Genomic DNA, 21,025 nt, shown 5'->3' on the forward strand with positions numbered 1-21,025 from the left:
AGAAAAATCAGCAGCCATGCTGTACCAAATAAAGATGAAAATGTAATATCATATAAAGATGAAATGAAATATCAAATTTGATTTCCAAATGCCGGGCAGCTCAATGTGCATAAAAACGACGTGTCAATATAATGCAACGAAGTTAATTGGGTGATTGGGTCTATGAAATTTAAAATATATTGAAAAAAAAAAGAAAAAGGTACAATCATCAGGCAAATGCTATGTTACAATTAATGTAACATACACACTCAACAACAACCACACAAATTGTGTGGGCCCATTATTTGTGTGGTTGTTGTTGAGTGTGTATGTTACATTAATTGTAACATAGGGGCTCCCTCAAATTGAAGGAAATAATTCAGTCGACAAATGCTGGTGAATCACGACGCAGCACATTTTTCAATTAATATCAGCCAAGTATTGTCACGGTCTGTGAATCTGATGTGGTCACAATAAATATACCGATATATGAATCAGAGAGGGACATTAGATATCGGATGCACATGTTAATAATGAACCAAACCTTCAATGAGTGAGTGTGGGTCTACTACGTATAATCTCTTTGCATCGCACCCTACATTTTGACACGTGCCTCCTTATAATAGTAATTTGAGACACGTGCTTTCGTTTTGGGTGTTAATTGGTTCAACTGATAAAATTTATTACAATAATTAGATGTTAATTTATTTAATTGATAAAACTTATTAGAATAATATAAAAAAAATTCATGGATTTGTTTTTCATGACTCATAATTTTAGTTCGAGTTAAAGATAAGACTTGTATTCAAGAGGGGAAAAAAAAGATACACTTCTAATTTTATCTCCATAAAATAAGAAAAATAAAATAAAAATCCACCTAGTGTGTCCCAGTGGGTCAAGATTATACTTCTAAATTTATAATAAAATAAATATTATATGGATAGTTATGAATGATTTTTTTTTTTTATATATAATTGGAGCTCGTGGAACATAGGTTTGCTTTAATAAATACAATGCCATACTATGAGAAACGCAAGATACCTTTTGCCAGATTTTGTGTTAAATAATCCACATGGTGATAGCTGTACACGTGCGAAGTCGTTGAGATGCCTCGGGCTGAACTTCAAAAAAATTTCATGAAATATATCACAAAAGATTCTAATGCGTTTGCCTTTATAATGTGCTATAATGAATTCAATAAAAATAATTATGTTATCATTATTACAAAAAAATTATATTGATCAGGCTGCTCTTGTTGTGGGTGTCATTTAATTGAGTTAGTAAAATTTATTGTGTTAAACATAAACTCATTTGGCACTGTGTTGAACATTAGTGTCTGAAATTTTAGATCAATTTTCCCTTTTTATGCCAAAATTATTTTAAAGAAGTGTCCAATAAAAATGCAAATTAAAATGCCTTAGGGTAAAGTAGAGCTTTTAAATTAACAACTCGTCATATGTACGTTTGAAATTGAAGTGTTAAAGAATTTAATTGATACATTGAAATATTGCGGAAGCAATCATTAATTATCAAAGTATAAATGGGTGAATTGATTAGTATAAACTAGATATTAAATCAAAAAGGAAAATATTCATCAAACGCTCTAGTTGCTGTACTTTGAAGATAAGTCAGAAGCACAACATTTTTTTTTTCTCTTTTTTCATGTAATTAGCTTTTTTAAATAATAAGAAGTGACTAACCAAAATGATTAACATAAAATGATATATCATACCCTTGATTTGAATGTGTAATCCAATTATAATATGATAATCCAATCTAATTAATTAACTACAATCCACCAGCCAATAATAAAAAAAAAATCACTAACCTTATTACCTCAATTGATCATATAAATGATTGAAGTCAAAGATATACTTCTAACCTAGTCTGTATAAAAATAAAAATAAAAAATAAAATACCCACATGAATCTCAATTAGTCAAAGATGTACTTCTTCTATTTTTCATAAAATAATAATATTCGCCTGATCGATCGTTTTGAATGATATTTTTTTGGGTTATTTATACGTATAAATATAATTTAGCTCGTGGAACATATATAATGTAACTTAATTTAATCATTTGATGAATACTGTAACATGAGATCAAGTAATTAGCTACACATGATAACGAAGCCACGTTGAGACCGGAGCAGGCATGTGCTTCGCTGCTTCAGCTCAATTTTCCAGAAATTTCAACAATGAAATTGTAGGTAAATGAAACAAGTTGTGGTTTTAAACTTTTAATATTCATTGTGTTAGATGTTTAATTTTCAGTTTGTTGGGATATGGTTCTTGGAAACAACAAAGTGGGTTGGTGAAATCACTTCTACACCAAACACGCAAGACTTTGAAAGGAAAAACAAAAAAAAAATACAAAATAAAGAGATGAGAAAATTCTTTTAAAATGTTGCTGTTCTCTCTGTTCACACTTCTGTTTTTTCTTGAAAATTTCTCAGGAAACCCATTTGCGGAGAAGGAATTTACTTTGTAATTTATCTTCAATTTGGGAGCCTAAAAGTAGGAAAATTCTCAATCATCTTCATGGATAGCTCTTTTTTAGTTTAGGTGATGACCAAGTTCAGTCTTGACTCATATTTGTGTTTTTTTGCATCAAACTTTTGACTTGTAAATATCTCTTGGATTATATGAGCTCTAAACATGCAAGTCTATTCATTTGATACCTTTCATATTGTAAAATCTTGTCAAATTTCTCAACGGTTTACTTCACCTACCAAAAAGCAAAAAAATAAAAAAATTAAAAAATAAAAACTAGTGGTGGTTGTTGGTGACCATGACTTGTCCATACGCATGTTTTTATCATTAACCCTAGCTCCGAAATCCGGTAGAGACTTTGTCAAGAAACTTTGGTTGTGTATGGGTGCAATTTTTTTTCTTTTTCATTAAGCGAATTATGGATTATTCTAATTAGTTCCAACCAAGAGTTTCATTTTCTAATATATTTCTAAGAACCAAAAGACAAAGCCATCGATTTTTAAATAAGAGATCACTTCACTTCATTGCTTGGTCGAAATCTTCAATAACTACAAAATTTCAAAACGCAAACTAATCACATTGAAGTGCTTATCTTCGTGTGTCATCATGCGCAGAATATATATAAAGAAAATGAAAAATGAAATTCTTGAAAAGGTAGCTAACTCGTTAATGAAAGGTTATAATTAATTGGGCAATACAATTCATAAATTAATTATCAACCGAACCGCAATTGACGATGATCATTAATTAGATATGGTTTCTTAGGACCCTAAGTGGTGCTTTCTTGGAACAGCCTCGAGGGAGTAATTTAACTATTTAAGGTCCATCACGTGTCTAGCTTTAATTTCTTCATCCTCTTTTGTCGGTTATTTGACAATGGTTTTTAAAATTAAACTTTATAATATGAAAAATAACAAGTTGCTTTCTTATTAGCAAAAAAACTTGATTTGGACAAAAAGAAAGAAAGAATGAATTAGTAGGAGTAGGTGGAGACTTGAGACCACAAAAACACATGACAACATCTTACCAACTCCATATCAATTAGAAAAGGATAAATTTCGGGTAATTCACAAAACAGTAATGATATAACCACAAACTCTTGACGTGACATGATAAGATTGATTGAATTAAATATCATTTGGCCCACATGATTTGTTTTTATTATTTTATATTTTCATTCAACCAATGAATTAATACCACGTCTGTTTGTACAAAATAAGTTTGTACAAGAGTTTGTGGCTCTATCATTACTCTTCACAAAAATGATGAATTTTGGAAAAATCTTTTTGTGAATTGATTGTTTTTTGGATTAGTTTTTTTTTTTTATGAATTGATTATTTTTAAATCGTCTCATTTTTAAGTTAATAATTGACTATTTTTGAATCATCCTCTTTTAGGTTATTTTTATTTTTATTCAAAAGATAATAAAAATAAAGGCGGGTTGATGAATTATTTTGGTTTTCTCAATAAAAAGTAAGATTAAATTAAAATTTTCAAATAAATAAAAGAAACTATTTGAAAATAATTAGTTCACAGAAAGATAATTTGAAATTAATTCTTCAGAAAAATAGATGAGATGGAGTTGGTAGGTTTTCCACTGTATACGTACGAGTGAATAATTAGAGAAAAGAATTTTTCTTTAGAAAATAAAAAATGAAAATTAAGAAAATAATTTAATAAGAAAATTGGCACTTTCAAATCAAGTAAGATGTTGTTGGCACATACAACAGGCAAAAGTATACTTTCGATAATTAATAAAATAGTAATGATTTCATCTTGTTATTCTTCTTCTTCTATTTTTTTTACTTTTAAATGATAATTGACTCTCGGTTCTCTTGTCGATCATTACCTACGTAATCAACTTACTAGGACCGTGCAAGTTAAAATTTACATTTAATATTAAAAAATCTAATTTTTTATCTATCAATTTTAAGATTTTCGGTTGAATATTTTTTCAACATGATATCAGAGTAACAAGTTCGTAATGTTCTCCGCCTGAAAACTCTATCTCAATCATATATATATATATATATATATATATATATATATATATATATGGAGCCGGCTAAGTTACGTTAAACGTAACTTACGCCAGGCACAGCAACAGTGACAAGTCCCATCACTAGCATTGTTGCTGTATTTGGCGTAAGTTACGTTTAACGTAACTTAACCAAAGCCTCTATATATATATATATATATATATATATATATATATATATTTCTCGTGCTTTCAGTGTAATATATTCTCATGTGTGGATTACGGATTTCACACGAATTATTCGTTATTACGCCAAATGGGTATACAATTAATTGAATAGTAAATATGTACAGAATCTGTATTTAAGCATCTGCATGCACATGAGAAACTCTATATGATTGTAATAACATTTTTATTCAATTATTTATAATGTCATATGATATAATAATAACGAATTTGCATAAAATTTACAGTTAACGTGATTATTAAAATTATAATGTTTGTGCACGCACGCCAGTAAAATTAACTCTTATTAATTAAGACTTCTTGGCTCTGCCCTCTTTCGTTTTGAAATTAATACCAATTATCTGTTGAATTTTTTTTTTTAAAATATATATATATATATATATATATATATACATGAAATCTTGTTCATTTGTGCCAAACGGCTTCTTGCTTTGGCTAATTGTGTGTAATTTCTTCTTCTTCAATCTTCATACATCGCTAAAAAAAGAGGCCTTTTTTTAAAAGTTGTGCAAAATTCAAACAAGTACAATGATGGTTTGTTTTTTTTTTTTTTTTATCGTTTTGTTTTGGTAAATTTTGGCCGACAATTTATTAGTAGAGGGCAATGATTAATGAGTAGAGAAACTTGCACTTGCTCTAGTTAGCTACAACTTATTAATTAAGCCTACATATATATATAAATATATATATTAAAAGGTTACAATCTCAAGTCTACTAGTAAGTTAAATACGTGCTTGTAGTGGTGGAAGAAAATTAAATTGAGTTTGATAATTGTATTTATATGCTGGGCAAATTCTGAAAAGTGAGTTGCAACTGATAATTGTTTCTATTTAATTCTCTGCCGGAATAAACGGCTCTTAATTGATTTTTTTTAACTGTTTTTTTCAAACTGCAAGTGGAATATTAACTAGCAATCGTTGCTGAAAAGCTTGTAGACAATTAGCTAAGGATTTCATCAGTGCTTACCTATGTTATGTGCTCATATTTTTTTTTTTTTAAAAAGAAAATGCATGTAGTTTTTTGATAAAAGATACTGAATTTATTAAGGAAAAAATAAGAAGAAAGAATGCAAAAACACTCATTTGAAACACGAGAATCGTCCCATCAATTATAAGTATTAAGATTTAATCTTAAATTATCAAGACTATCAGCCACTCAATTCCCTTCTCTTAAGATGTGTAAAGTAGGAAAGTTTATTTTACGAATAAATCTCAAACAATTCAACCATCTGATACGGAGACGCCATGTAAAAAATAATTAAAAAAAAATACATGTAGTTAGTAGTTATTAGATAAGAATATATATATAAGTAATTAAATCGTAGTCTTATATTCCTATAATTATACGCGTCATAGAAGACTACGAAAATGTAAGAAAGCTCAAGCTCAACTTTAGATTCAAATTATTAACTAAAACTTCGTTGCCACAAATAATCAAACACAATTTATCTGAAACTCATGATTTGGTGCATACTTTAAATCTTGTTTTAGATTTCACAATTATTAGAAAGTATATATTAAATCTTTCAATCAAATTATTAAAAAAAAAAAAAAGAAGAAGGAAAAATTCAAGCCAATGAAAGCTAGTGCCGAATGATCGTGCAAAGTTCTTTTTGTTTTAAATGTACTTTAGAATTTCAGTTTTTTCGCATATGGTGTGTCTTTATTATTTGACATTTCTAAAACATGGATGTGCTTCTTTAATGAATTTTGACCACGATACTACTAGACATCTCTACTTGATTCGAGATATATTACCTTATGTTATAATTTTTTATTTTTTATTTGGGAAAGTTACCTTATAACACAACTAATGCTTATTCTCTCAGCAAATGAACTTCAACGAATTTACTTCTATAAGACTTTTTTTTTTAATAAAAAAAAAAGTAAAAGAGCAGAAAAAAACTAATCATTTCTATTTTTAATCTCATATCTTTTTTAGGATTCGAATTCAGGTGGTCAGTTGGCTAGTCCAATTAAACCAAATACAATTATTTGAAAATCACTCGATTAAACCCTTAAGAGGACCTCTACATAAATATATACTAAACAATACGCTGTCTATTATATAAAGACTCTTACAGCGTGTTTATTGTTTAATTGCATAAGAGTGACAAAATTTAACCCATTTGCAATAAAAGGGAGCTTAACTTTTCAATATAAACCAATTACACCTAAACCATTTCATCCGAACACCTCACTTAATGGGAGTCCGCGCTAGTCTCGATAGAATTTTGGGCTGTGTTATAAATTTATATATGTAGATTCTTAATAGATTGATATCAAATTATAGTATATTTCTAAATTGTAGCAATTTATAAAAAAAAACACACACCCCCTTACTTCATGTGGTAAAATTTAAACCAAAAGCAAATTAAGTAAATGATCATTGCTTATAATTGAAAAATTGTGGATGTTGTAACTCGTAATATGCCAAACAGATAAAAATTGAGTGATGCTGCCATTGGAGACATTAATTCTTTTTCTAAATTTAACAATGAAATGGGTATCCATGCCCATAAAATGGCCATTTCTTACACTACTCGACATATATGAGATTTTTTTCCTTATCATACAATAAATGCTTATCCTCTCTATAAATGAAATTCAATGAATTTACTTCTACTAGAATATCGAAATAATACACAATAATTTGTAACGTGCATAATGGTATAGAGTGTCCATTGGTGTGAAAAGAGGGACCTTGATTTTTAAATATAAATCAATTATAACTAAGCCATTTCATCGAAACACCTCACTCATTTGATGTTGCAATTTCCAAACCCAGCAGTCAAAAAACGAGTGAAGTAAATGACCATGCAATTGCTTAAATGGATACTTAAAAGTATTCATTTTGGAACCAATTTTGGGGCTTGGTGAATATGAGGTATAGATATAAATTGGATTGGGGGGGGTGGTGACGTTGTGCTTTCGTGCCCCCTCACCAACCCCAAAAAAGTCCATGCCACCAATCACCTTGCTTCCATGTGGCGAGATCTTAACCATCTAAAACCATGAAAATCCAACGGCCGCGTGTTTCTTTCAACTAACCCGTCGGCCAACCCCACCAAACACTCAATGTTGCAACCCCCCCAACTCTATTTAAAGCCCCCGTTTTAGGTCTCCAAACTCAGGAATTTTCACTTGGCTTGAAAATTTCCCTTTCATCATCGTCACAGATTCACGTTTACATGCAATAAATATATAATTGCCCCCACAAAAGATTTTCCCACCCATTTTCTCTCCCACCCATCAGTACATTTACTTCTTTTAACTCAAAAACAACAAGGAAAAAAAAGAAAATGGAGTTGTCACATGAAACATGCAATGGCATCAACAATGATAGGAATGGTGGTACTTCGTCATTGGGGTTGTGCACAGGTACTGACCCTTTGAACTGGACCGTGGCAGCGGACTCATTGAAAGGGAGTCACCTTGATGAAGTGAAACGGATGGTTGACGAGTACAGGAGGCCGGTGGTGAAGCTGGGCGGCGAGTCCTTGACCATAGGCCAAGTGACTGCTATCGCGGCCCACGACTCTGGAGTCAAGGTGGAGCTAGCGGAGGCCGCCCGCGCCGGCGTCAAGGCCAGCAGCGATTGGGTGATGGACAGCATGATGAAAGGGACTGATAGCTATGGTGTCACCACTGGCTTTGGTGCAACTTCTCACCGGCGAACCAAGCAAGGTGGTGCTTTGCAAAAGGAGCTCATTAGGTACGTACTTAATTTGTCTACCTTTACTTAATAGATAATTTTATCATTATATATATATATATATTAATTAATTAACTTTGGTTAATTTTATATTTGTGTATTGTTAGGCGGTTCTTAAGTTAACCGTTAATTCATAATTTGGTGAAAAGTTGATGTGTTTGGAGGTGCATAGCCTTTGTACCCATCTAGCATTTAATAGTTATAGAGCTGGCAAACCAACCCAACTGTTGGACGTCGAATAATAATAATAATAATAACAACAAAAAAATATTTTTCTTTAACATTTTGATATAAAAGTATTATTATACGAAAATGTTTTGGACAAGATCATTTTCTTTGAAATTTCCCGTAAAAGCTGTATACTGAAAGTATGAATAATAATTGCAAGGGCCCATATATATAATATATAATTTCATTGAAGGTGCCACGGCCATGTCTTTTAACTTTATATATTTTATTCTCCACCACTTATTTGGAACAGTTGAAAATCAGAAATATCTTTGTCTAATTATTAATTACTTATAATTTTATTTTTGTTAAGAGAGGGTTTTGAATTTTGCCGATATGGGACATACCCAACTAAAGCTTTCATGTTGCCCCAGATTGGGAGAAAAAAGACATAATTTGGTAAATTAAAGTTGGGAAATTGACAAAAAGGAATATTTAATATATTATTCGCCTCCGTGGTTGGTTCATCTCAAGTTGGCTTTGAATTATAAGAAAATAATGGTTAAAAAAAGAAAATTGATTTAAACTTTATCCATCCCTTCCAAAAAAAAAAAATCATATACATTAACTCTAGTAATTAGTTGTTAATCATAGGAATGATCAGCAATTGTGTACAAAACTAAAATTAAAAAAAAAAAAAAGCCTAACAAAATATCTTTTGATACGACAGTTTTAAGGGTGTTTTGTTATTATCTTTATCAATAATTTCGGATCTCAATCATATTACTAGATGTCCATTCCACGTGGTAATCAGTAATCACATGTGTTACAAACATGTCACAGCTGATAAGGGTTTTAAAAGCTTAAGTCAGATTAGTCAGATAAAAAATCACAGAAAAATCACCATTCTGAAACTTGTAATGTCCCAGAAAAAATAAAAAATTGAATGCATGTTACCATGTGAGATACATTATTACCTTTTTCTTATATGCTATATCTGAATAAATAAATGTGTAATGCATACAAATATTTATTTATTAGAAATTTGTCATAACTTTTATTTATTTATTAGAAAATGAAAATCAAATCCTTTAAGGTATCTTAGTACCGTTACAAGCAATATTAGTTATAATTAATGGCGTGGTCAACTTAGTATTAAGTCACATAACTCTTTTTTTTTTTTAATTCAGAAGATTCATTTTTAATGAGAATTAAGATCAGACCAAATATTTTATTGGATTTACTAGTTTAAATACCAAATCGACTAAAGCTTATTGGGCTTTTCACTTTTCAGGCCCGATGTTTGATTGCTAAATGAATCAAAAATTTGTTATAACATTAGTTACGAATCTAGTTTCTGAATTTTTGTTTTGCCCAGATTCTTGAATTCTGGAATTTTTGGCAATGGCACTGAATCAAGCCACACATTGCCTCACTCGGCAACAAGGGCAGCAATGCTGGTGAGAGTCAACACCTTGTTACAAGGATACTCAGGCATCAGGTTTGAGATCCTGGAAACCATTACCAAGTTCCTTAACCATAACATCACCCCATGCTTGCCGCTACGTGGCACGATCACCGCGTCGGGTGACCTGGTCCCACTCTCGTACATTGCTGGGCTTTTGACAGGCAGGCCCAACTCGAAGGCTGTTGGGCCCAACGGCCAAGTTCTCAACCCCACCGAGGCCTTCAACCTAGCTGGGGTCACTAGTGGATTTTTTGAATTGCAGCCTAAGGAAGGTCTTGCCCTGGTGAATGGCACAGCGGTTGGTTCTGGTTTAGCTGCCACGGTACTCTTTGAGGCTAACATATTAGCCATTATGTCTGAAGTTTTATCTGCAATTTTTGCGGAAGTGATGAATGGGAAACCTGAATTTACGGACCACTTGACGCATAAGTTGAAGCACCATCCGGGACAAATTGAAGCTGCAGCTATTATGGAACACATTTTGGATGGCAGCTCTTATGTTAAAGCAGCACAAAAGTTGCATGAAATCGATCCTCTTCAAAAGCCAAAGCAAGACAGATATGCTCTTCGAACATCGCCTCAATGGCTAGGCCCCCAGATTGAAGTGATCAGGGCAGCTACCAAAATGATTGAAAGAGAGATTAACTCCGTGAATGACAATCCATTGATAGATGTATCAAGGAACAAGGCGCTTCATGGAGGCAATTTCCAGGGGACCCCAATTGGTGTTTCCATGGACAACACCCGTCTAGCCATTGCTTCAATTGGCAAGCTCTTGTTTGCACAATTCTCTGAGCTTGTCAATGATTTCTACAACAACGGGTTGCCTTCAAATCTTACTGGGGGACGTAATCCAAGCTTGGATTACGGATTCAAGGGTGCCGAAATTGCAATGGCATCATACTGTTCTGAACTCCAATTCCTCGCCAATCCTGTCACCAATCATGTCCAAAGTGCTGAGCAACACAACCAAGATGTGAACTCTTTAGGCCTCATTTCTTCTAGGAAAACTGCTGAAGCAGTAGACATATTGAAGCTTATGTCGTCAACTTTCTTAGTTGCTCTATGCCAAGCGATTGACTTGAGGCATCTGGAAGAGAACCTCAAGAACACAGTGAAGAACACCGTGAGTCAAGTTGCCAAAAGAGTCTTGACCATGGGAGTGAATGGAGAGCTTCACCCTTCAAGATTCTGCGAAAAAGACTTGATCAAAGTTGTGGACAGAGAATATGTCTTTGCATACATTGATGATCCTTGCAGTGCAAGTTACCCATTGATGCAGAAGCTGAGGCAGGTGCTTGTTGATCATGCGTTGGACAATGGAGACAGAGAGAAGAATTCAACCACTTCAATCTTCCAAAAGATTGGAGCCTTTGAGGATGAACTAAAGACCCTTTTGCCTAAAGAGGTCGAAATCGCCAGAACTGAACTTGAGAGTGGAAATGCAGCCATTGCAAACAGGATCAAGGAATGCAGGTCCTATCCGTTATACAAAATTGTGAGAGAAGAGATTGGAACAAGTTTGTTGACGGGCGAAAAGGTTCGATCCCCAGGTGAAGAATTCGACAAAGTTTTCGCAGCAATGTGTGAAGGGAAGTTGATTGATCCTATGCTTGAATGCTTGAAGGAGTGGAATGGTGCTCCTCTTCCTATTTGCCAGAATTAATGGTTTGATTAAGTACAGTTTTATGACAGTGTCTTTTTTTATGCTTCTTGTTCTTATGCTTTTACTTGCCATGTTGTGTAGTCAACTTGAAACAGTCAATTCAATTGCTTTTTTGGTTTTTCTGTATTTGGAAAAGTTGGGACAACAACAAATGTAATGTTGATAACAAGATCTTTTGTTATTTCAGTTCAAGTTGAATTAATGAAATATGAAGAAATATTTCTGTCGATTTCTAGTGGCATTTTTTTTTTCCAATAATAGTACTACAGAAATGACTATAAACTTCCCTTAGAAAGGGAGTAAAGTACAGTAACAGGACTACAGATGGCTATTTGTTCAATTAACGATCAAAATTACAATTATAATGATAAAAAAATTTGATAATTAGAATACTAGTTAACAAATTTCAAGGTGGCGGCCAGACTTTTTTTTTTCAAATAAAAATTGTTATTGGACAGAAACAAGAGAACGTTTAAAGGCATTTTTTGTTAAATAATATACAAACATATGCATACACCAAACCCCTCGTTAATTTCAGTAATGAATACCAAACCTGTTTTAGTATTACAATAGATTTTTTTTTAATAATTAAACTAATTGAATTGGTACTCACAATTAAATGCATTTTTGTGGAGTTAAAAAAGTAAATCATTTTTCCTGAACAGATCCAATCTATTTTAGGCCTGAACATTTGAAAAGAATGCACAGATGTCCGAACTACATTCTCGTAAGTCATCGAGCACTATCATGCAGCTATCTAAACAAAGTTCCCACAAATTAAAAAGAAAAACTCCAAATTTCTGAAAGGAAAAAAAAAATACTTTTTATAAAACCCTAAATACAGCTAAACCCATCAAAAAGGGCAAAAAAGTAAAACAAACACTCTACCTACCCAAACACCAGTAAGAAGCAAACGAGTTGAGTGGGTAATTTTTAAACACCTCCCCTGAGGTTTGAGACTGTTGCAAGTAAATGACGAAAATCATTTTATTTATAAAAAACACCTACCATTAGTTAAATTTTCTACTGACTAACGGTTGATTTTAAAAAGACAATATTACCCATGATGATAGTTTATAGACCGGCACCGGTGTAATATACAAGGCTGAGATTTTTGTGGCGCCTAAATCTTTAACTCTATTTTTTTGACATTTATGCCCCTGCCATTTCTAAATATTTACAACTTCAAAATAGCTAAAATGACTATTATACCCTCATTAAGTTATTGATATTTTCTTAAAATCCTAAGAAAAAATAGATAAAATTACAAACTTAAAAAAATATATAATTGTTTTGCAATATGACCGTTTGCTTGATACATCGATTTAAAGCTCACAAGCAGCACACAAAAACATGTTTGTATTTCTCATCATTTCTTTCTTCTTCCCCTCTACTCTTAATGGATTCTGGAAGCTCAAATGGAGCAAGTAGCAGCACGAATAGGGATGGCAATGGGGAGGGGAGGGGAGGGGACCAATCTCCCCATACCCATCCCCGATGTTTTGCATATGTCCCCGTCCCCTCCCCGTCCCCGTCAAAATTGCTTGAGAGAATCCCCATCCCCTCCCCGAATAATAACAGGGGATCCCCGAGGGTCCCCGGTCCCCGAATAATTAATAGTCTAATACATTTTTTATTTTCGATTTTAAATTAATCATATTAAAATAAACTCATACCGCTATTGTAAGCTCGTAACCAACTTTGACAGCACATTAAGGCCTCCAATGTGCTTGGATGAAGTTTGTTATGGTATGAGCTCACAACTCTACCACTAGTGTTAAAAGCTGATTCAGAAGCAACTGTTGTAATTGGAATTGCCAAAATATCTCTAGCAATTCGAGCTAATGTAGGATACCTATTAGCATTTGTCTTCCACCAACTCAAAATATTAAAATCTTCCATCCGAGATATAACTTTCTCATCCAAATATGAATCTAATTCATCTGCAACAACTGCACAATCTCCATTGTTTACATAATCATTAAAACATGTCATCCATTTGGTTGCTTTCTTATAAGAATCCCCTGTAGATCTAGTAGAAGAACTACTACCAGTATAATCAAAGCAATAAACAGTTGGTGAAAACTTCAATTAATACTCTTCAACTAATTCCCGGCAAAGGGTGACCACTTTCCCAACATACAACTATTTTGATATTTATTATTTTTAACAATATTTATAATTTTGTTATTTATTTATTAGTAATTTTAAAAATAAAAATAAAATTAAAAATTAAAATGGGGAAATGGGTAGGGGATGGGGATTCCACCTCATCCCCGTCCCCTCCCCGAATAAAAAGTTTGGTAAAAAATTTTCCCCGTCCCCTCCCCGAAAAAAAAATTGGGTATAAAATTATCCCCGTATCCTCCCCGAATGGGGAAAATCCCCGAGGGTACCCATCCCCGTGGGGATTTTTGCCATCCCTAAGCACGAACAACACAAGCAACTTTTACTACCAATCCACATCATTATCCATTCAAAATGCATCATGATCATTTTCCGACAAGCTCTATCCACAAAGACAACAGCAAATTTACCAAAAAAAAAACAAAAAATTTAACTGAAAAACAACAGTAAATTTATCCAAAAACAGCAGAAAATTTAACTGAAAAAGAGCAGCAAATTTACCCAGAAACAATAGAAAATTTAATCGAAAAACAACAATAAATTTACCCAAAAGCAGCAAAAAATTTAACCCAAAAACAGCAGCAAACATTAGAAAATCTAACTAAAAAACAACGGCAAATCAGCAAAATATTTATCCAAAAACAACCGCAAATCAAACCCAAAATAAAACCCAACATAAGCTAAATAACCAAAACAAACAAAACATAAAATTTCTTATCGTTTTTCAACTGAAAATTACTTTATTGTACAATTTACTTCAATAATCAAACTGTAAATCAATCAATCGCAGAAAAGATAAAATAAAATAAAATTATGACAACAAAAATCTAATTTCATCTCATCACTTTTCTCGCCAGCCACAAACAATAATAAACCACCAGTTCAAATCATCAAAAGCGGCTACCGAGCTACTTAGTGTCATCCAGTTTCGACAAAAGGCATTTTCAGCGTGTAACATGTAAAGATCTTGAAGACTTCATTGTCAGGGTAAAGCCAAATCCCTAGCTTTAACAGAAGCTCATTATCGTCTCTTCCTCCTTCTTTAAAGCAGTAATTTTACCTCTTGCCTGAGCCGTAAAGGACCTTATCATCTTCTTCTTTCATTTTTATCTTTCTTGCTCCAGAATCTATAATGACCAAAAAATTAGGAATTTAGAATAGCAGTAAGGGGTACATGTTATCTTTACAAACGATTCCCTTGTTTTTCTAATTTTTACTTCATAATTTCTTTATTTTAATAAATATTACAATCATAACCGTTGGATTCATTTAAATTGGATTCAACGGTTTGAAATAACCTCATGCAGCATAAATCGAAATGACAAGTCATTCAAGGCACTGAGATTTGCAAAGTGTTTGGCAATATTACGGAATGTCAATAATACCCCCAACCACCCAAACAACAAGTAAATGGAGCAAAAACGTAAGGGGCTTTTAACAAATAAAATAATTTTCGCCATCTTACTTGCAACAGCCTCAAACCTCAAGGGAGGCTTTTAAAAATTAGCCCGAGCTGAGTTGGGGAAGTGGGTGAAGGCAGAGACATTTGACCAACATATGCCCTTCTACCAGTCACTACAAATATCCCACCAACCCGACGAAGTGAATTCCTCTTGCACCAAGTGAGATCTAGCCATTGAACTGAGCTTGTTAGTTGATCTCTTTGTAAAATCTTTTGCATCAATGGCGTACGAAGGGATCCTGTTGGGCATGGGAAACCCACTTCTTGACATTTCAGCGGTTGTCGACGAAGAGTTCTTGAAAAAGTAAGCTTGCCCATTTCATTCATTTGTAGTTTTGTCTTCTGTGCTGATGAAAAATTTTGAGCATTTGTTATTTGCTTAAGAGTTTCGTCTGCTTGGTTTTGTTATTTTAGATAGTGGGTTGTTCTTAATTTTGGGATCTGATGATTTGGTTAGCGGGTTTTTTTAATACAATGGATCTGGTGCTGCTTAGGGAATTTTTTTTTTTTTGAATGTAATAGTTTGTATTATGTGACTGCCTTCTTTGTGGAATTTTGTGATTCGTTTTGGTTAAGTGATGGTTTTATTGTTTTATTTTGCAAATGTAGTTAGTGTTCTACTCTTGGATTTATCATTTGACATTTGAAGTTAATATGGTTCGTTAACAGATATGACATCAAGTCGAACAATGCTATTCTTGCTGAAGACAAGCACTTGCCCATGTGAGTTGTTTTTCCTGTCTTTGGATAATCCATTTTGGCAGTTTAGTTTAAATAGATCAGGATGCTATGGCATCAAGAAGATGTCCTTTCAAATAGAATGACCTCATGTGGTCAATTGGGATTGACATTTTCTTTTAACTAGTTGGACTGCTTATTATTTGAATATCGTTTGAGACATAAATTTACTCATTAGATGGTGGCACATTTTTTAATCTTTCTGATTGCATACTGTTATGTGGTGAACTGATTTAATTCGGATTGGTTTTTGAAGGTATGATGAATTAGCTTCCAAAGAAAATGTGGAGTATATTGCTGGGGGTAATGTGGAGACTTCTTTGATTTTTTCTTTAATGATGCCATCTCATATAATGCTCTGCCTTCGAAGCATAACACGGTTCAGGTTTTTGTTATTTACTGCTTATTTCAACTGATGTGATTTGCTTTATTGTTACTTTCAGGTGCTACACAAAATTCAATCAAAGTTGCCCAGGTTTGTTTTGCACATTAGAGTGTCTTTTGTTTTAGCTAAACTTCTATGATCAAGAACTCATCAGTTTTGGGGCTCCTGCAGTGGATGCTCCAAATTCCTGGTGCTACTAGTTACATCGGCTGCATTGGAAAGGATAAGTTTGGAGAGGAGATGAAGAAAAACTCAACAGCTGCTGGTGTCAATGTAGGTTTCTCTACATTTTTCCCCAATGTTGAGGCTTTTCATTTTGTCTTCGAAGTTTAATGATGATATGTAATTAGGTAAAATACTACGAGGATGAATCTGCACCAACAGGGACATGTGCTGTTTGTGTTGTTGGTGGTGAGAGGTAAGTTCTGCCTGCTCCGAAACTTTTGCTTTTTGAGTTTGAGGGAAGTTTGTTTGCTTTATATTATTTCTTTTTTTTTTTCCCCTTCACACTATGTTACCATATGGTATTCTCCTTTTTGAATTCATAGAAATCCCTATTGCCCCTTGCATTTTTTATTTTACTTCTCCTGACATTCTATCAAGAGTACGAAGTTTATTAGCTCTTTTGAGAAGATGGTCTAATACATGTGCACTGATCATATTCTCTAGCTCTTTAATATAATTTCTTTATGTCCCAGTTCACAAAAGCATGCCATGGAAAGCTCTCTGTTAAAACCAAACTTGCATACTAGTTATTATAAAAGTAGTAAATAGGTGCAAGGTTCTATCAGCGCGATTGTTTTCTGACTTGAATCTATAACAGAGGTGATATTGTTTTTAAAAGCATAATTGGGGTTTGCCATTACATACCATGAGGGAAAAATATATATATATCTCCCTTCTGTATGTTGTCTTTAATTTGTTCTCAACTGATAACGGCTGCAATTTGCTTTGCTAAGAGTATTGCTACAAATGTTTGGACAGGTCACTTGTGGCCAACTTGTCAGCTGCAAATTGTTACAAATCTGAGCACTTGAAGAGACCTGAAATATGGTCAATAGGTATGTGCATTGTTTTGTTGCTACAATATTCAACTCTTGAGCAGTTCTTCTCTATTATACCGTTTAGATTAGAATTCACCTTGAATAAATTCTGATCTGAGCAGTTGAAAAGGCAAAATATTACTACATTGCTGGGTTTTTCCTTACCGTGTCTCCTGAGTCCATTCAAATGGTTGCTGAACACGCTGCTGCTAAGAACAAAGTAAAACTGATATAATTATATATTTTTAATTGTTACAATTTTTTCTTTTCAAGTGCTTTAGAATCCTTGTCATACATTTGCAGGTCTTCATGATGAACCTTTCTGCTCCATTTATCTGCGAGTTCTTCAGGGAACCACAGGAGAAAGCATTACCGTAAGCTTCATGATGAACCTTTGCTTGTAATGTTATTTACTAGGACGTCCCTCATGTGCTTTTTGTGTACAGGTACATGGACTATGTGTTTGGAAACGAGACTGAAGCTAGGACCTTCGCAAAGGTTCATGGCTGGGAGGTAAAACTATCGTAGTGTTTGGTTTGTTCAATCTCAAAACTCAATTTTTTCCACCCCAGCTGGAACTTATAGGTGATGTTTTTATTGTCAGACTGACAATGTCGAGGAGATTGCTCTGAAGATTTCTCAGTGGCCCAAGGCATCAGGAACACACAAGAGGATCACTGTTATCACCCAAGGTGCTGACCCTGTTGTGGTTGCTGAAGATGGGAAGGTGAAATTATTCCCTGTGATCTTGCTACCCAAGGAAAAATTGGTTGATACTAATGGAGCAGGTATATATCTCAAATAATGACCTTTTATGGACTTCAAGCCTTTTATCATAGCAATTCACAAAATGGCTCTGCCAAATGCATCCTTGCATTTGAATTCATAATGTTATAGTTCCTGTGTTCTTTTTGCATCCTTCATCCCACCATAAAGGCGATACTTGCATGAGTTTGTAAAAGAATTATTTTATTTCTTTTCTTGAAAGTCATATAAGAATGTATTGATTGTGAGAATAAGGCCTTTTGCAAATCAATTGTACGGATAATTAATTTAAATATTTGGTAGTTATTATTGACAGATGGAGGCATCCTTAGCGAGTTTGACAAGGCTTACATATTAAGTTTATTGGGTGTAGCATAATATGCTTTGTTATTCTTTTGATTTCTTCTCATTAATTTGGATAATTTCTAAGCTCTACAGCCGTAAAACAAGTGTAGGAACATATATCATGGAGTACATGATTTATTTCATGTGCTATTGTGAAATCCATGGTTCAGTTTATTCGACTTTTAAATCTGCTAAGTTTCACCCTCCCCCCATTCTCTTCCACGCAACAATCCGACCAAGTGGGGAAAAGTGGGGGGAAAAATTTGACAGGGAGATGCAATAGTTGTGGTGCAAATTATTACAAGAATTAATAGTCTCAGTTCCAATAATATCCAGTAAATGAAGCTATCAGTATCTTATTCTGGGATTTATTAGGCATATCAGAATGACAAAATCAAGGATATTAGAAACATTGTTGGAATTAGTCATCACCTTGTCCTTATGCCAACTATTCATGATAACTCTTTTAACTTTTGTGTCAGGGGATGCATTTGTCGGAGGATTTTTGTCACAGTTGGTTCAAGAGAAGCCAGTGGAAGATTGTGTGAGAGCTGGTTGCTATGCGGCAAATGTTGTAATCCAAAGGTCAGGCTGCACTTACCCCCCAAAACCTGAATTCAATTAGGCTGATTCCTCATTGCAAGAATCTCTTGCGGCCTCTGCTATTGTCAGTTTTCTTCCGCTGTTTCTTCATTTTTCAAACTTGATTAAGGGGCCTGTATTATTTAATCAAGGAGTTATTTCAATGTTGAATTTGTTTGTGATACTCTGTCCACCATGTGGATAAGAATACATGACATTTACTTACAGAGGGAATGGATTTTCCATTTAAATACCTTAAATGTTGAATTTGTTTGTGTACTCTGTCCACCATGTGGATAAGAATACGTGACATTTACTTACAGAGGGAATGGATTTTCCATTTAAATACCTAAAATGTCAAACCAGGTGTGGTTCCTGATAATTTTTCTGTTATTCTTATTTTGTCCTTCCCCCCTTTTTTTTTGGGGGTTAATTTTCTTTCAATCAGAATTTGGCTACTATGCTAGGCCACATATGGAGATAAATCTCATCTCATTTCCCCAGATACAATTTCGATTATGTGAAGTGATCATCAAAAAATTAAGGATAGTATCGGATGAATTAGATATATGTTTTTTTTAAAATTGTTTTTCACTTCTTTGAACTTAAAGCAAATTCGAAATTGCCAATTAAAACCCTTGGTAACACTAGTTGCCGGGTTACGTGATGCTTGCCTAGCTGAGCATATAATGAAATGAAAGAAATAAAAATAGAATGAGGTTAAAAAATGGAAGCATGCATTGACGGCTCGACTGAATTTATGTAAAGCGTGATACTAGTGATCCCAATTGTTATCCCAGCATTTCAGTTCCACATCTTGATCGTAGTTACCACATTAATGACTAACCAGATGCGACGGCTTACATGTAATTGCTACGTAAAAAAGAACAATGAAAAAACCCCAGCACCCCTTAGACAAAGAGAGATGAATATAGGTCATTGGCAACCCAATTCTTTCCTCACCCATACCCATGTGAGCAAGGTTTGAACCCTAAAATTTTTATTTTTCAACATGAAATTTTACTATCTTAATTAGATGAGATCCACATAAGATAGTGATATTACGTGGTTGTATATGCTTAGGATATAAAATTTGTATATGGTTGATTTTGCAAACATTATCATTATCGTAGTCTGATAAATGTTAGAATAATTATTTACTTTTTATCATTTATGGTCTTGTCCGGATAATTCTTCTATAATAGTCATTTGAAACGGAACTGTCTAAGAGAACTAATGAACAATTCATAATAATAAGAAGAAGAAGAGGAGGAAGAAGAAGGTTCGATATGTAAAATATTTACTTAATTATTGCAATTACATGATGTACAATAAATAGAAACTTGACAGCAAAGTACAAGCACCCAACTTGGCTCTGCTTCTTAAAGCACCCATCTTTCCTCACTAAGAACCAAAATTACACCGTAATCTTCATCAACTAACTATCAAGCTTGATGATCGTCACCTCAAAAACAAAATGGAAACCAGCTTCTATCTCGTTGAGGGCTAGCGAAGTAAAGAATGCTCCTAAAGATGCTCTCATTGCAAGGAATCCGAAGTTTTGAGCCAGTGGCAAATTCAAACGCCTCTTCAGCTCTATCAAGCAATGCCTTGAAGAGAGGATGCTCAAGTAAGCTGACTTTGATCACAAACCTTTTGCATTCTTCCCCTACATACACTACTACGTGACCTTTAGGTACGTCTTTTGGGATTGAGTACTCTTCATCAGTTCCTTTAAAACAACACCATATTTTCGATTCTTCCATATGTTTCCAAGCTGCATTCCTAAGAACCCTAATCGAGATTTTTCGACATTTTTGACAACATCGATTCAAAAACTCCCCCTTCACTATCATCTTTGTTGCG

General features: G+C 33.6%; 2 protein-coding genes across 2 annotated transcripts; both read left to right on the forward strand.

Moving 5' to 3' along the window:
• The first annotated feature begins 7,817 nt into the window (after nt 1–7,817).
• Nucleotides 7,818–11,941, forward strand: LOC102607860 (phenylalanine ammonia-lyase). Its single transcript, XM_006485585.4, has 2 exons — nt 7,818–8,410; nt 9,957–11,941. Exons 1-2 carry the CDS (start codon nt 7,998–8,000, stop codon nt 11,710–11,712), a joined length of 2,169 nt encoding a protein of 722 aa, XP_006485648.1. The 5' UTR covers nt 7,818–7,997; the 3' UTR covers nt 11,713–11,941.
• Nucleotides 11,942–15,344: 3,403 nt separating this feature from the next.
• On the forward strand, nt 15,345–19,412 carry LOC102607566 (adenosine kinase 2). Its single transcript, XM_006485584.4, has 12 exons — nt 15,345–15,605; nt 15,971–16,024; nt 16,296–16,342; nt 16,483–16,514; nt 16,596–16,697; nt 16,775–16,842; nt 17,409–17,485; nt 17,590–17,687; nt 17,771–17,841; nt 17,914–17,980; nt 18,072–18,255; nt 19,060–19,412. The coding sequence occupies exons 1-12, from the start codon at nt 15,523–15,525 to the stop codon at nt 19,200–19,202; spliced, it is 1,026 nt and encodes a 341-aa protein (XP_006485647.1). The 5' UTR covers nt 15,345–15,522; the 3' UTR covers nt 19,203–19,412.
• The last annotated feature ends 1,613 nt before the right edge of the window (nt 19,413–21,025 follow it).

Source organism: Citrus sinensis, chromosome 4 (assembly GCF_022201045.2).
Source record: "Citrus sinensis cultivar Valencia sweet orange chromosome 4, DVS_A1.0, whole genome shotgun sequence".
Classification (NCBI taxonomy): Eukaryota; Viridiplantae; Streptophyta; class Magnoliopsida; order Sapindales; family Rutaceae; genus Citrus; species Citrus sinensis.